The 14,339-nt window shown below is 51.6% G+C and overlaps 1 protein-coding gene across 1 annotated transcript in view; it reads left to right on the top strand.

Annotated features, from left to right (window-relative positions):
* The window catches only part of LOC119851292 (1-phosphatidylinositol 4,5-bisphosphate phosphodiesterase gamma-1-like), an 80,026-nt gene that overhangs the window by 22,608 nt on the left and 43,079 nt on the right, over positions 1–14,339 (top strand). The window contains 1 exon segment of the mRNA XM_038390907.2: positions 13,943–14,092. Coding sequence (XP_038246835.1) covers positions 13,943–14,092 — 150 coding nt within the window.

Raw genomic sequence — 14,339 nt, 5'->3', positions numbered from 1 at the left:
GTCACACCTGGCTGTTTCGGGAGGCTGAAGGGGCTGCATTGGTGACTTGTGGGAAGCCTGCTTGCTCTCTACATCCACTCTCATATACAGGTGCTGCCCATGGGCACTCCGGGACTCAGGATTTTCGCTCCTCTCTCCAGACACATACATACAAACCCGTAGATGCACACAGGCACGCTCCCAGTTAGGGAGGCACACACATAAGGGCACGGACACAGTCACACCCACACACAAACACCCCAAGGACACAAGAACATCCCCACGTGATGCTGAGAAGCTAAGGGTCTGGATAACTAACACAGTAGCACATAGAGAAGTTCATTCCTGACCCCTCCCAGGCCTGGACCCCTGCCCGCTCCAGCTGCCCCCATACCTGCCACTGTGTCACAAACCCAGCTGGAGCATTGCTGGAAATTCCCCGGGAAATGACCCATTTCCTGCTCGCTCCTACAGCACAATAACCCCGCGCTAGCTGTCTCTTTCCACGTAGCGCTGATTGTTTATCATTAATGGCAGGCTTTGCCAGACAAAGGGCCCGCAAGTTGTTTTTCTCCTGCGGCAGTTATCGCACATCCTGAGGGCTCTTCCGAGGTTCATCACCATGCCGGCTGACCCCTCTGGGAAGCACCCTTCTCAGCCTGAGATGCATTGAGTGTCCAGGGAGAGGGGCTTTCTTCCCCTATGGTCTCTTGCCCGCCCTTGTCATAATGTCACCCACAGCCTCTGACCACTCTTCCTGTGCGCCAGGGCTGCACCTTCTCCCCTACTAGAAGGCAAGGCCATGAGCAGGGCACCTGGAGAACTGTGAAGAGACACTGGAGAGGAGAGTGGAAGTTACAAGATTTTGCCAGTAAGGGCAGCAGCCTTGAGCTGCACCAACCCCTAGCCCTAGGAATCAGGATCCGCTATGCCAGCAACAGACCCAGAATCATAGAAGTGAGAGAGCGAAGACCCATTTGGTCACTTCGGCTGCCTGTCTAGTCTAGTCTTCAGTGCCTCAAACAGCGGGACTTTCGCCTCTTCCTTGGCAGCCTCGTTCCCTGTCTACCACAGGCGTTCGCAAACCTTTCTACCAGGTGGGCCACATCTTAATAGAGAGATTCCCTCCTGGGCATCCCCCTTTCCATTCACAATTATGAGGACACTTCACCTCCCATTCATGGTCCTGGAAACCACCTCTCCTCCCACTCTCAATAGCCCAGCATCTCTGTGGCAATTGCAGCAAATGCTGATGGGAAAATAACATTTTTAGCTTTCTGTACTATGACATAGTAGCTGGAAACAAGCAGGAGGAACCAGCATCAGGGGGGCGGCCAGCTTTCTACAGGCCATCAGCAAATGCTCTGAGGCCCACTGGCTTAATAGATCTCACTGCTAGAAAACATTCCCTGCTACCCAGGTGAAATTTACTGTGGTTATTCAGTTCTCGCACTCTTGGACTATCCGGAAAACTTGCTCTCGCTTTATGTCCATGATCTTGTTCTCCTAGGTGGTTAGCGCCATCCCCCTTTGTGTTCATTTGACCAAGCCAAAAGGATTTAATTCTTCAGTCTTCCCATGTAAATCCCCTGCCCATTGGCCAAATCCACATGCAGTCATGCTGCTGGCCCAACAGCATCTGTGGGATGTCAGATGGGGAACTGAAGCACTGGGAGATTAAGTAACACGCTCATAGTCACACAGCGAGTCTGTGGCAGGGCAGCGAAATGAACCTAGATTACCAGAGTTCCCGTGCCTGAACCACAAGCCCGCACTTTTCTGTCCTCACTCTCGTAGCCAGCCACCGGGTTGGACAGTGCTTTACAAACCCGTAGTTAGACATGGCCTCAGCCCCAAGGAGCTTCCGATCTCCTTTCATTGGAAGAAAGGTGATTTACAGCAGGGGGGAGCTGTGGTCGATCTGCCGTAACCAATGGCTGGCCTCGAGGAGTAGGTTTCCAGGAGATTATTAGAACTGCCCTGCCCATAAGGTCAATGAAAGTCATGGTGCCTGTAACCGGGCCAGCCTTAGGGGAAATGGCATCCTGAGCAAACTTGTATTTTGGTGCTTCGGCCCCTGCTGCCGTCCCATCCACCCTCCATTGCCCTGGCCCCTTTGCCTCCCTGGGGTCCCCATCACCCCCAGGCCCCACTGCCTCCCCACCCTTTTCCCCGAGCTCCCTTCCATGGACTTGCACCCAAGCCCACCCCTCTTGACCATGGCGGCCGGAGAGCGGCAGCTGCTGGTTGGATGCCCAGCTCTGAAGGCAGCGCTGCTGCCAGCAGCAGTGCAGAAGTAAGGGTGGCAATACCGTGCCATGCCACCCTTACTTCTGTGCTCCTGCCAGCAGTGGCGCTGCCTTCAGAGCTGGGCGGCCGGAGAGCGGCGGCTGCTGGCCGGCACCCCAGAGGTGCTGGGGCTATGAACTGCCAGGCCTAGAGGTGCCCGGGGCTCAGCCCTGGCAAGCCCAGCACAAATTAAGCACTGACACCCCGGACCACAGCACTCTGGGCAGTCTCCCACCTTGGTCAGCCAGTCTGTAATGCTGGCAATCCCTTGGGGACAGTGCTGAGATCTGACCTACTATTCCTGCTCTGTTTAGAGTGCCTGGACATTGCCTGTGTCAAACAGAATGGAACGTATAATCACGAAAGACCAATCTTTCTTAGCCACTGGCACCGGACACAAATGAAGGGTAGAACAGTGTATCTTACAGGGCTGGGCTTCATGCACACAGAGGTCCCTAGAGCACAGAATTTCCAACACGTATCTTTGTACAACCATTACAGCACCGATCAATGCACCTTACTGGCTGCACCCACCCTGCGCTGGCACACCACGGGGTGCCCCTTTGAGCCAATTCTGCAAAAGTAACAGCTGGAAATGCTGTCTCTGAAATGCTGAGAAAGAGCCCAGCACGGAAACCCCACCCTACTGACCATGGTCTGTGTGTTTATATAGAGAGGATAATAAGAGTGCACTGAGAGAGAAACGCCCTGTGGTTAGGGCTCGGGGGTTTTAAATTGCCACCTTTGGGCAGACGTCTTCAATTAAAAGGAGCTCAGATTGGCCCAGAGGAGCATTCCTCTTTAGAGAGAGCTGGCAAATAAGACGAGCTATGAGATGCGCTGTTATGATAGTGCCCAGTGCAGAGGAAGCTGGTTGGAGTCCTCTATTTATCCCATCCCAGCATTATAAGAACTCAGCAACTAGGATGAAAGGAGGCACTTTCTCAAGCCACTGTGGAACTCCCTGCCTCATGTGGAGGCATGTCACTCTGCTAGACCCAGAAAAGAATCAGAGTCCCATGACCAAAGCACTGTTACAGCACCGAGGAGAAATAGAGCTCTGAATGGGGAGTGCCAGGAGACTTGGGGGCAGGCCTGGGGCTCTAAAGACTACGGAGTGGACAAGTACGAAGTCCTTTGGGTATACTGAGGGGTGTGCAAGGTGATTTACAGAGCCACCGACCCACTGTAGAGTAACTCTGGACCATGTTCTAGTTAGAACTGATCATTCCTCAGAGGCTGTACATTTTCTTTATTTTCTTCATAAAGAAAAGGAGGACTTGTGGCACCTTAGAGACTAACAAATTTATTTGAGCATAAGCTTTCGTGAGCTACAGCTCACTTCATCAGAGCTGTAGCTCACAAAAGCTTATGCTCATTTAAATTTGTTAGTCTCTAAAGTGCCACAAGTCCTCCTTTTCTTTTTGCGAATACAAACTAACACGGCTGCTACTCTGAAACCTGTATTTTCTTCATTATTCTTTCTGGGCCAGGGTCACTTGAGGTTGAGGAGTGTTTCTTTCCTATTCCATACAGCCGGAAGAGCAGTGAAGGATCTTTCCCCCTCAGCATTGAAGGCCTTCCTTCCTCCCAGTCCTGAGTTCATCGATCAATCCTATTCTACTCCGGCCTAGTCTGTTCCGGTTCTTACGTTACAGAGCCTTTGAGGGCCTTCCAGAAGTGCATTGCACAACATGACGAACATCTGTCCCCTGGGGGTCTTTTGTCTCTCCCTCCCCCAAGAGAAATCATGAGGGAGGAAGGGTTGGTTTCAGTTCTTTTAATAACTGACCATATTCCATGTGTGCTGCACTATGTGTTTCTGATGAAGTGAGCTGTAGCTCACGAAAGCTTATGCTCAAATGAATTTGTTAGTCTCTAAGGTGCCACAAGTACTCCTTTTCTTTTTGCGAATACAGACTAATATGGCTACTACTCTGAAACCTACACTCTCTGTTCGCCAAGCCAGTCCTTTCCCCCAAGCCTTGCTCTTTGTTTGTGTTCGGTTATTTCCTGAACCATCCCAGAATAGAGTCGGGGAAATGGGCTGTCTGGGTGTCTCCTCGGAGAGGAAAAGCACAGAGCGAGGGCAGCAAGCTGCAGGATTCATTTCTGACTGTGCTGTCAACTCCTATTCCGCAGAGCAGGGGGACGTGATGCTGCCTTTCATTTCTGCATGATGCCTCGTTATCCCACCAGCCAGGAACTCTGCAGTTCTGATCCCAGCTCCATCACTAACTCCCTCTATAGCTCTGAGCCAGTGACGGGGCCTGGAATGGCATGGAATATGGTCCCATCGAAGCTGGAAGTAGCATTTCCAGCTCAGGTAGAAGTTGCTAAAAAATACCAACGTAGCTGCAGCTGCATGGGCCCCGCCCCATCTGAAACCTTGTATACTCGCAGGAGCTAGCCTGTCCTGCCGCCCTTGCAGTCGTGGCTACAGGGCTATTTTTAGTGTCTACCCCAGTGCCTATTTTTGTGTCTAGCCACACTGGAAATGCCAGTTCCAGTGTCCATATACCCAGGATGTCGTAATATCGAGGGGAAGGATGTGGCCTAGCTGGGATACCGCTCCCAGTCTGGGCATCTCAGAAAGATGTTGATCCTCTGGCCAATTAAGAAGCAACTTTGAGGAGCTCCATAGGAAGTCCTACCCGCTCCTCCTGTGCTGGAAGGGGAGGGCTAGTATGTGGGACAACAATGTGAAGAGACAGGTTTCAGAGTAGCAGCCGTGTTAGTCTGTATTCTCAAAAAGAAAAGGAGTACTTGTGGCACCTTAGAGACTAACAAATTTATTAGAGCATAAGCTTTCGTGAGCTACAGCTCACTTCATCGGATGCATTTGGTGGAAAAAACAGAGGAGAGATTTATATACACACACACACACAGAACATGAAACAATGGGTTTATCATACACACTGTAAGGAGAGTGATCACTTAAGATAAGCCATCACCAACAGCAGGGGGGGGAAGGAGGAAAACCTTTCATGGTGACAAGCAGGTAGGCTAATTCCAGCAGTTAACAAGAATATCAGAGGAACAGTGGGGGGTGGGGTGGGAGGGAGAAATACCATGGGGAAATAGTTTTACTTTGTGTAATGACTCATCCATTCCCAGTCTCTATTCAAGCCTAAGTTAATTGTATCCAGTTTGCAAATTAATTCCAATTCAGCAGTCTCTCGTTGGAGTCTGTTTTTGAAGCTTTTTTGTTGAAGTATAGCCACTCTTAGGTCTGTGATCGAGTGACCAGAGAGATTGAAGTGTTCTCCAACTGGTTTTTGAATGTTATAATTCTTGACGTCTGATTTGTGTCCATTCATTCTTTTACGTAGAGACTGTCCAGTTTGGCCAATGTACATGGCAGAGGGGCATTGCTGGCACATGATGGCATATATCACATTGGTAGATGCGCAGGTGAAGGAGCCTCTGATAGTGTGGCTGATGTGATTAGGGCCCTATGATGGTATCCCCTGAATAGATATGTGGACAGAGTTGGCAACGGGCTTTGTTGCAAGGATAGGTTCCTGGGTTAGTGGTTCTGTTGTGTGGTGTGTGGTTGCTGGTGAGTATTTGCTTCAGATTGGGGGGCTGTCTGTAAGCAAGGACTGGTCTATCTCCCAGATCTGAGAGAGCGATGGCTCGTCCTTCAGGATAGGTTGTAGATCCTTGATGATGCGTTGGAGGGGTTTTAGTTGGGGGCTGAAGGTGATGGCTAGTGGCGTTCTGTTGTTTTCTTTGTTGGGCCTGTCCTGTAGTAGGTGACTTCTGGGTACTCTTCTGGCTCTGTCAATCTGTTTCTTCACTTCAGCAGGTGGGTACTGTAGTTGTAGGAATGCATGATAGAGATCTTGTAGGTGTTTGTCTCTGTCTGAGGGGTTGGAGCAAATGCGGTTATATCGTAGCGCTTGGCTGTAGACAATGGATCGAGTGGTATGATCTGGATGAAAGCTAGAGGCATGTAGGTAGGAATAGCGGTCAGTAGGTTTCCGATATAGGGTGGTGTTTATGTGACCATCGCTTATTAGCACAGTAGTGTCCAGGAAGTGGATCTCTTGTGTGGACTGGTCCAGGCTGAGGTTGATGGTGGGATGGAAATTGTTGAAATCATGGTGGAATTCCTCAAGAGCTTCTTTTCCATGGGTCCAGATGATGAAGATGTCATCAATGTAGCGCAAGTAGAGTAGGGGCATTAGGGAACGAGAGCTGAGGAAGCGTTGTTCTAAGTCAGCCATAAAAATGTTGGCATACTGTGGGGCCATGCGGGTACCCATCGCAGTGCCGCTGATTTGAAGGTATACATTGTCACCAAGTTATGGGTCAGGACAAAGTCACAAAGTTCTGGATGAGTCATTACACAAAGTAAAACTATTTCCCCATGGTATTTCTCCCTCCCACCCCACCCCCCACTGTTCCTCTGATATTCTTGTTAACTGCTGGAATTAGCCTACCTGCTTGTCACCATGAAAGGTTTTCCTCCTTCCCCCCCTGCTGTTGGTGATGGCTTATCTTAAGTGATCACTCTCCTTACAGTGTGTATGATAAACCCATTGTTTCATGTTCTCTGTGTGTGTGTGTATATAAATCTCTCCTCTGTTTTTTCCACCAAATGCATCCGATGAAGTGAGCTGTAGCTCACGAAAGCTTATGCTCTAATAAATTTGTTAGTCTCTAAGGTGCCACAAGTACTCCTTTTCTTAATGTGAAGAGAGTTATGGGATGGATTCTTTGAGTACGTGGAGAGTAGATCTGAAAAACAAAGCAGGGAAAGCTGGGGTGAATCTGGGTGTCCTGTGGGCTGTAAAGGGGCATGGGGCCTTTTACCTCTAGGTCACCAGTTCGGATTCAACCCATGGTGAAAGTTGTCGCCATCAGTGTTGGCTGTTTCTTGGCCTGTATGAAATGAGTTTGGCTGGTCTCAGTCCATTCTAAGCACATGCATTGCAAAACCCACTACCTCCACTGGCACTCATTAGCCCCTTTCTTAGCAACCTCATCCACGGGCCAAGACTTGACTGGAGCATGGAGACTGAACTTCCCCCTCAGCCCTTGAGTTGGTCCATCGAGGCAGGGCGGGGATGCATTAGGAGAGCAGGGGGCGGGGGGAGACTTGGCTTTGCCACAGGCTGCGCTATACCTGCTCTGCAGATAAGCATGAGACTTCATGCCCCAAGTGTGTGAATGTGGCACTTTTCCCCTGCCCTGGCTAGACCTGGAGAAATAACCAAGAGAAAGCTCCATAAGAAATAAGAAAAGAGAGAGGAAAGGAGTGAGAACAAGGGGGTCAGGGAAAGAGGAAGAGGGTTGGATAAGGCAGAGGAGAGGAAACAGATGGAGGAAATCAGAAATATCGAGATGAACGTCACATGCCAATGGGGAAGTTGAGAATCCCCCTGGTCCCACCACGGGGCAGGGCACAGCAAGGGCAGATTACACAGGGCTATCTGCTCTCACACCTTGCTGCTTACCTCATCTGTTGTCATCCTAAGTGAAACTGATTAGCAGAGAGAGTGACTTCCTTGTTCAAAGGTGACCTATGTGGCAATAAGGGGGCTGATGGAGGCAGAGGGAAGGGAAGGCTGTGCCCTGTAAAATTCCTATATGTGCAGGAAGTGGTGTCGGTGACTCCGTAAACAGTGAAGGTAGCACAGTGTTAGGGGGTGCTGCATTGAAGGAAGGGGTGAAAGTGATGCATGAGGGGGCTCTCTCCCCATCAGTCAGTACTAGAGGCGCTGTGCTGCAGGGATTGGGGCGGGTGACTCAGTAGGGGGCTGGTCAGCTCCCTGGTGTCAGATGATGCCTTTCAGGGGAGAGGTGGCCATTACAGATCCCCTGGCACTTTCTGCAAGCGGCTGGAGGTGCTGAGCTGGGTGTCCTGTGCACAAGCCAACTCAGGTAACAACATTCTGCCGACTTCAGTGCTGTTCCTACTTCGTATGGGATTCTTCTTCCCTTCGTGCCCTAAACCGTTGCGTTGTGTTCCTGTGCACTGCTCAGGAATTGCTGGGCTCCACTCCAGAGCTGGCTGCATTTCAGCAGTGGGCGAAGCGATCCCTGTGTACTAGGGAGGAACAACAGTCACTCCATAATTAAGGCTGCAACTGAGTTTCCATGATATAAAGACAGTTTTGCCTTCCCACCTCTAAAATCTACAGAAAAGATCTAGTGACCTCAAACCTGACAGGTGAGATCTGGGCTCGGGTAGAGCTGTTGTGCACAATTTGAAGCGACCGAGACCAGGGCTTCCTGAATTCCGATGAAGTGAGCTGTAGCTCACGAAAGCTTATGCTCAAATAAATTTGTTAGTCTCTAAGGTGCCACAAGTCCTCCTTTTCTTTCTTGCAGAGACATGGCTGGATCCTCTGCCAGTACTGATCAATAGTGTCAGTGGAAAACCCATTTTCCATTCGAGGCCTCACAAGGGAGCTCTCTGTTCCCGCAGATGTCAGAATGCCAAGGGAAGGGGGGTACCCCAGGATACCCTTCCCTCCCAGAGCTACCCTGATTTCACCCTATCCTCACCACCCTGAGGAATCTTCTGAGGTCTGTAGAGCGGGGGCCATCTAGAGATCTAGGAATGGAGGCTGCAGAGGGCAGGAGGTTGGGCTGAGGTCTCCCACATACACACGCCCCGCTCTCTTATCCACTGCCTGAGCCTCTGGATTCCTGCTGTCCCCACTCTGACACGCAGGCAGTCCTTCTGGGCCACCTGCCTGACATGAGTGGGACATCAGAGCAAGGTGTCACTGGCAGGAGCATAGGAAAGCAGTGTGGGGGCACCGGAGGAAGGAGTTATTTCACGGGCAGTTAGCGAAAGGGATCGGACACTCAATCCAGGGAGAGGGAAGCGGACTGGATCGCAGGGAAGGGGACGTTGGCCTTATCAGAGGGAACGGTCTCTACAGCTCACCCCGGCCCTGTAAACCCTGCTGACACCCTGGCATGCCTCCAGGAGAGCTAAGCAGGGGTCTGACCCTGACTCTGTGGGCGCAGGTTACCCAGCCAGAACATAGCCCCTTGCACTCTGCACAGGGAAACCACCTCTGTATCTCCATGGGGGGCAGGACACAGTGCCTTAGGGGGCTGCTCTGTCCAGCCCATCCTGAGACCCCTGGTCCCCACTCTGTGCAACCCCCACGGACCCTGGTGCCCCTCCAGACCTGCTGGGAGATTTCTTCGCCTCAGCTGTGCTGCCAGCATCAGATTTGGCAGCCGATGCGGGTGACGTTGTCAGTTTCCTGACAGCGTTCTGGTGTTACCAGGGTAACCCGACTGCTAGCGAAGGAGGCCTGACCTCTGGGAGCTGTTTACCAGCCAGAGAGAGACACCAGTGCCAATGGAGCTGGGAGGAGCTGCTCTGGCTCCAAGGCTGGCATCTTCCTTCCTGGCACCTGCAGCGGGAGTGCCCAGTGCCCACACCACCCTCAGCCTCCTCCGTCCCATACCCCTAGCAAAGGGGTGCCCAGTGCCTGCACCCTGCCAGCATCCTCCATCCCATCCCCTGCACAGGGGTGCTCAGTGCCTACACCCCTGCCAGCGTCCTCCATCCAATCCCCCGGCACAAGGGTGCCCAATGCCCGCACTGCCATCAGCCTCCTCCATCCCATCCCCTGGAACAAGGGCTCCCAGTGCCTCCACCCCTGGTCAGCCTCCTCCATCCCATCCCCCCAGCACAGGGGTGCCCAGTGCCTACAACCCTGTCAGCCTTCTCCATCCTATACCCCTGGGACAGAGGTGCCGGCCCCTGCCCCCGTCAGCCTCCTCTTTCCCATCTCCCTGGCACAGGGATTCCCAGTGCCTGCACACCTGCTAGCCTCCTCCGTCCTATCCCCTGACACAGGGGTGCCCACACCCCACATCAGTCTGCTCCATCACATCCCCTGACACAGAGGTGCCCATACCCCCTCTCAGCCTCCTCTGCCCCCTACCCATGGTCCTTGGCTTCAGTCCCCTCTGCCCCACACCTTGTGTCTCATTCACACTGGCCAGCATGAGTGCCAGTCGAATCGGTAGCTGTTGACCCCCCCTCAGCCCAGGTGTAAATGGGGACCCAAGGTGCAGGGCAGGAAGCAATCAGCTCTCTGTGATTTCTACCCCCATTCCTGGTATGACCCCACCTCATCCCAGTCCCCTGTGCAGTTTCTCACCCATTCTCGCCCCATTTCCCAGTGTCTCCATGAGCCAATGTCCCACTGGCTCCTGCCCCTCACCCGGTGTCCCTCCCACACTCCCAGGCTGTTTTGCATGACAGGGGGTGAGAAGGTGAATGTGCATATGGTGGAGACTGGCCACGGGTTTCCATAATCCCTGCCTGGCGCTCTGCCCGGCTGATCACAGCACTTCTCCATGGTATGGCCAGGAGGCTTGTGGCATGTGTGAAAGCCATGGCAGAAAGACCTGCACCCCACTCCCAGGGAACCCCGGATTCACTTCTGACTTCCCAGTTGGATGCACCCTGCCCTGGATCAGGCTCTGAATCTATTTCCCAACCTCTGCTCTCAGCTCTGCCTCCTCGTGTCTTCTGTCCATGCCAGTCGATCCCTTTGGAAGGCACCTGGCGGCCCCAGATCAGTGGCTGACAGGCTCTGAGTGGCTGGAGACCTGCCCTGGCAGTGGGGCCCCTGGGATGTTGGTTGGAAAGAGACTGAACGGTGGGCAGGGGTCTGGTGATCTTGTCCGCATTCGAGAGTGGGCCTGGGAGTGGAGTAGGGCAGCTTTCCTCTTGTTTCCCTATTGATGAAGCTGGTAAAGCACTAGCCCGCTTTCCTCTCCATCTGAGATGCCTGTGACATTTTTGGGGGTGAATCGAGGTGTCCAGAGTGAATCGTTAGCCACCCGCTTACGGCGTGAGGGAGCCCGGTCTGTGCCAGGGGAATGGGCCGGCTGCTGACAACACAAGCGCTATCGCAAGCCCCGCTCTTCCCCAGGACAGCCTAGCAATTTACACACCCTGCTTGGTTACGCTCGAGTACCCAGTCCTGTGGCTTCTGGACACCCACCCTGCCCAACGGGCCGCTGCTTCTGGGGAAGCCGTGCCCCCTCCCCCCATTCACTGGGGTCACCTCCGTTCAACATGCTCTTTAGCATAAGGCACTTAGACGTGTCTATAGTAAAACCAAAGTGAAGTTTATTTGCCCGAGCTTGAGGTAACGATTTAAATAAAAGCAAGTATAAGGATCAGAGGTGCTAGAACAGGAGGGCCAGGGGGCTATGCCCTCCCACTTTTTACCGGGCATACAGGCAAGCGACAGGGGGAGAGGGTGGAGAGGAGCGAGTAGGGGATGGGGAACTTGGGGGGAAAAGGAGGCATGAGTGCGGGGCCTTGGAGGGAAGGAGCAGCAGGGTTTGGGGCCTCAGGGGAAGGGGCGGCAGGGGAGGGGCCTCGGGGAAGGGGCAGCATGGGGGTGGGGCCATGGTTCAAACAGTGGTGGCCCTCCTGACTTTTAGGGAGCTTCCTTTGCCCCTGATAAGGATTTGGCAACATATGATGACAGATAAAAGAAAAATATAAAACAGTCTAGACCCTGTACTTATTAAGCAGCTCCTTTCCCATCTGAGAAGGTGTTTCTCACCCACTGGTCAGTCCTTGCTGCGTTTGTCCCGCCCTGAGCTCTGGGATCCGCCTTTCCTGTGGGCAGAGCCACTTCTGTAATGGAGAACATCTCGTGCCCTTTCTCCTCTTACACAGCCCCAGACTTTTGTCTCATTTCATAGTCAGGGCAATTTGGTAACTTTGGTTCATCCCTGAAGGTCCCCTATTCAGAGTCCAGGGCTCCTTTCGTCTTGTGTATGCTCCAGCCTGCACCTGATCCAGATCACAAACCCAGGAATAGTCGATTATTCTCAGTGTTGAGTTACTCAGCTCTGAGACTCATCCCACCTGGGATGGCATGTTTTACCTCCAGTAGTTTGGGAGCATAATAGTCTACATGTTACATGACTCTAAAATGGTTTCCTGTACAAACACCCCACGATACCCATGAGAACCAGTTAGTGCTTAGCTTTGGCAGAGACCCCACAGGAGCCCTTTGGGTGCAATATCGAGACGATGACCAGACATGGGTATAATAAACCTGCCTGGGCAGGGCTGTGTCACATACCCATGGGCTCGCTTCATTCTGACTCCATGGCTGAGACACATCTGGCTGGTACGCAGCTCCCCCAGCAATGATGCTGGTTGATCTGCAAGCTCCATTCTTGTGGCTTTCGCCATTCGAGAATCCCACCATGCAAGGAGAGCCTAGTCATACACAGTGACTTAGCTGTTCAAAATATGCATGGGGAGGACACTGACATGTCCTCTCTCACCAAATGAAAGCCAGCCCGTGCAGCAGGACACCGCTTGATTCCTTCTCCAGCTCTAATGGGGTATGAACTTGACTAGGCTTTGTTCTGGGCCGACAACCAGGGGTGAATTTCTCCCTCAGTCTTTACTCAGGCAAAACTCCCTCAGCCCTCAGAGAGAGCTTTGCCTAAATAAAGTTACCAGGCCTTTGCCCAGCACTCTTTAAAATAACTTTCTAGTCTTTGAATTGCATCCCCGTTGGAAACCTGAAACCATTTTCCTCTTGGTTTGTTATTGTAGGGTTGCTTCTGAGCACTGGACTGTGCCCTCTGCTCTCTTGTTTGTTTACATACATATTTACGCTACCTGGGCTTGCCAGAATTTGATTTTTTAATATGTACTTTTGAGGAATAATATTCATTTTTAAGCATTTTAAAAATGCTTATCAATTTAATTGTTCACAACAGCACAAAATTAAGGGATTTTAAGCATTGTTTTAGTTGTATCAATATAAATTTTCACAGTGGGGGAAATTATCGGGATGGGTCATACAATAGGGGAGGTCAGACAATAATTAGTTCATGACGGTAAAGGCTGAGATTCAAAAAATTAAAGTTGTATAATTGTTCACACACAAACTGGGCGCGTTACGTCAAAGCATACAAAGCAAATACCCTAAAAGCAAACTCTAATAAGTTCTCACGCAGCATTTTTCATACTTTGCTTAGCTGTCAATTTCAGTTATTATCAGTGGAAAGATTTGTTGTTGGTTTGTCTGTGTGCAGTGAAATCAACATTCACTAGTAAAACCAGAATCCTTCCAAAGCTCACAATACATAAACAATGCTGCAGAGCTCCACTGCGAATCTGCTTGCAGAGCTGACCCACAAGAAAAACCTATGTGTTGCAGAAAGTGGTCATGCAACAACCGGCTTCCTTTTGAGACGGCATAGACCCAAAAGCCCTAGTGACATGCTAGAAGGTGCTGTGCCACTGAGTGCACGACAGATAAGCTTGCAGTCCTGGCTGCCTGGGGTTATAACTGATCACATGGCACTTTTCACAAGAGTAGAAATGGTATCTATGACTGGATGCATTCTGCCTCCCCAAATTCCTCCTAAGCATTTGGTTGGAAACATGATTCTTCCTCACTTCCTGTCTGAAGCTGCTGCATGCAGTTAAGCAGCTGCTGTGTTCCACCCCAGAGGTGGCTGCATTTCTGTGAGGCCCGGAGTTATTTTCATGCACACAATCGAGCGAAAAGGTACTGTCGGAATATGTCATTATTAATCACTACACTGCACAACAGCAGCCGCGGCTCTGGGCATGGAAGAGTTAAAACGAATATGGGCTTCTGGGAAAGGTTCACGTGTCCATCTCTTTCTTCTCTAGTTGACATTCGGGAGATAAAAGAGATCCGCCCAGGGAAGAATTCCCGGGATTTTGAACGATATCCAGAAGATGCTCGGAAACTGGACTCCACCATGTGTTTCATCATGCTGTATGGCCCGGATTTCAGGCTCCGGACACTCAGTGTTGCTGGTCAGTGCTGGGTGATGGAGGGTGACAACGGGCAGGGAGGGTCTAATCTTGATTCTTTCCCTTCCCCATTTCTTCCTAGGGCTGTTAGGGTTTCATGGATGAGGTGGCCTCACCAGCTTTCACACCCACCCTAGCTCTGTCCTGGCCCAGGGGAGAGGGTGGGAATCAGCTGTGGTGGAAACCAGGACATGGACACATGGGCTGGGGGAAGAGGGCCATGAAGCATCTTAGCAGGGAGAAGACAGGT

The sequence above is a fragment of the Dermochelys coriacea genome, chromosome 2 (assembly GCF_009764565.3).
Source record: "Dermochelys coriacea isolate rDerCor1 chromosome 2, rDerCor1.pri.v4, whole genome shotgun sequence".
NCBI classification, from domain to species: Eukaryota; Metazoa; Chordata; order Testudines; family Dermochelyidae; genus Dermochelys; species Dermochelys coriacea.
The sequence above is the reverse complement of the archived record's forward strand: the minus strand, read 5'-3'. Positions and strand labels throughout refer to the sequence as shown.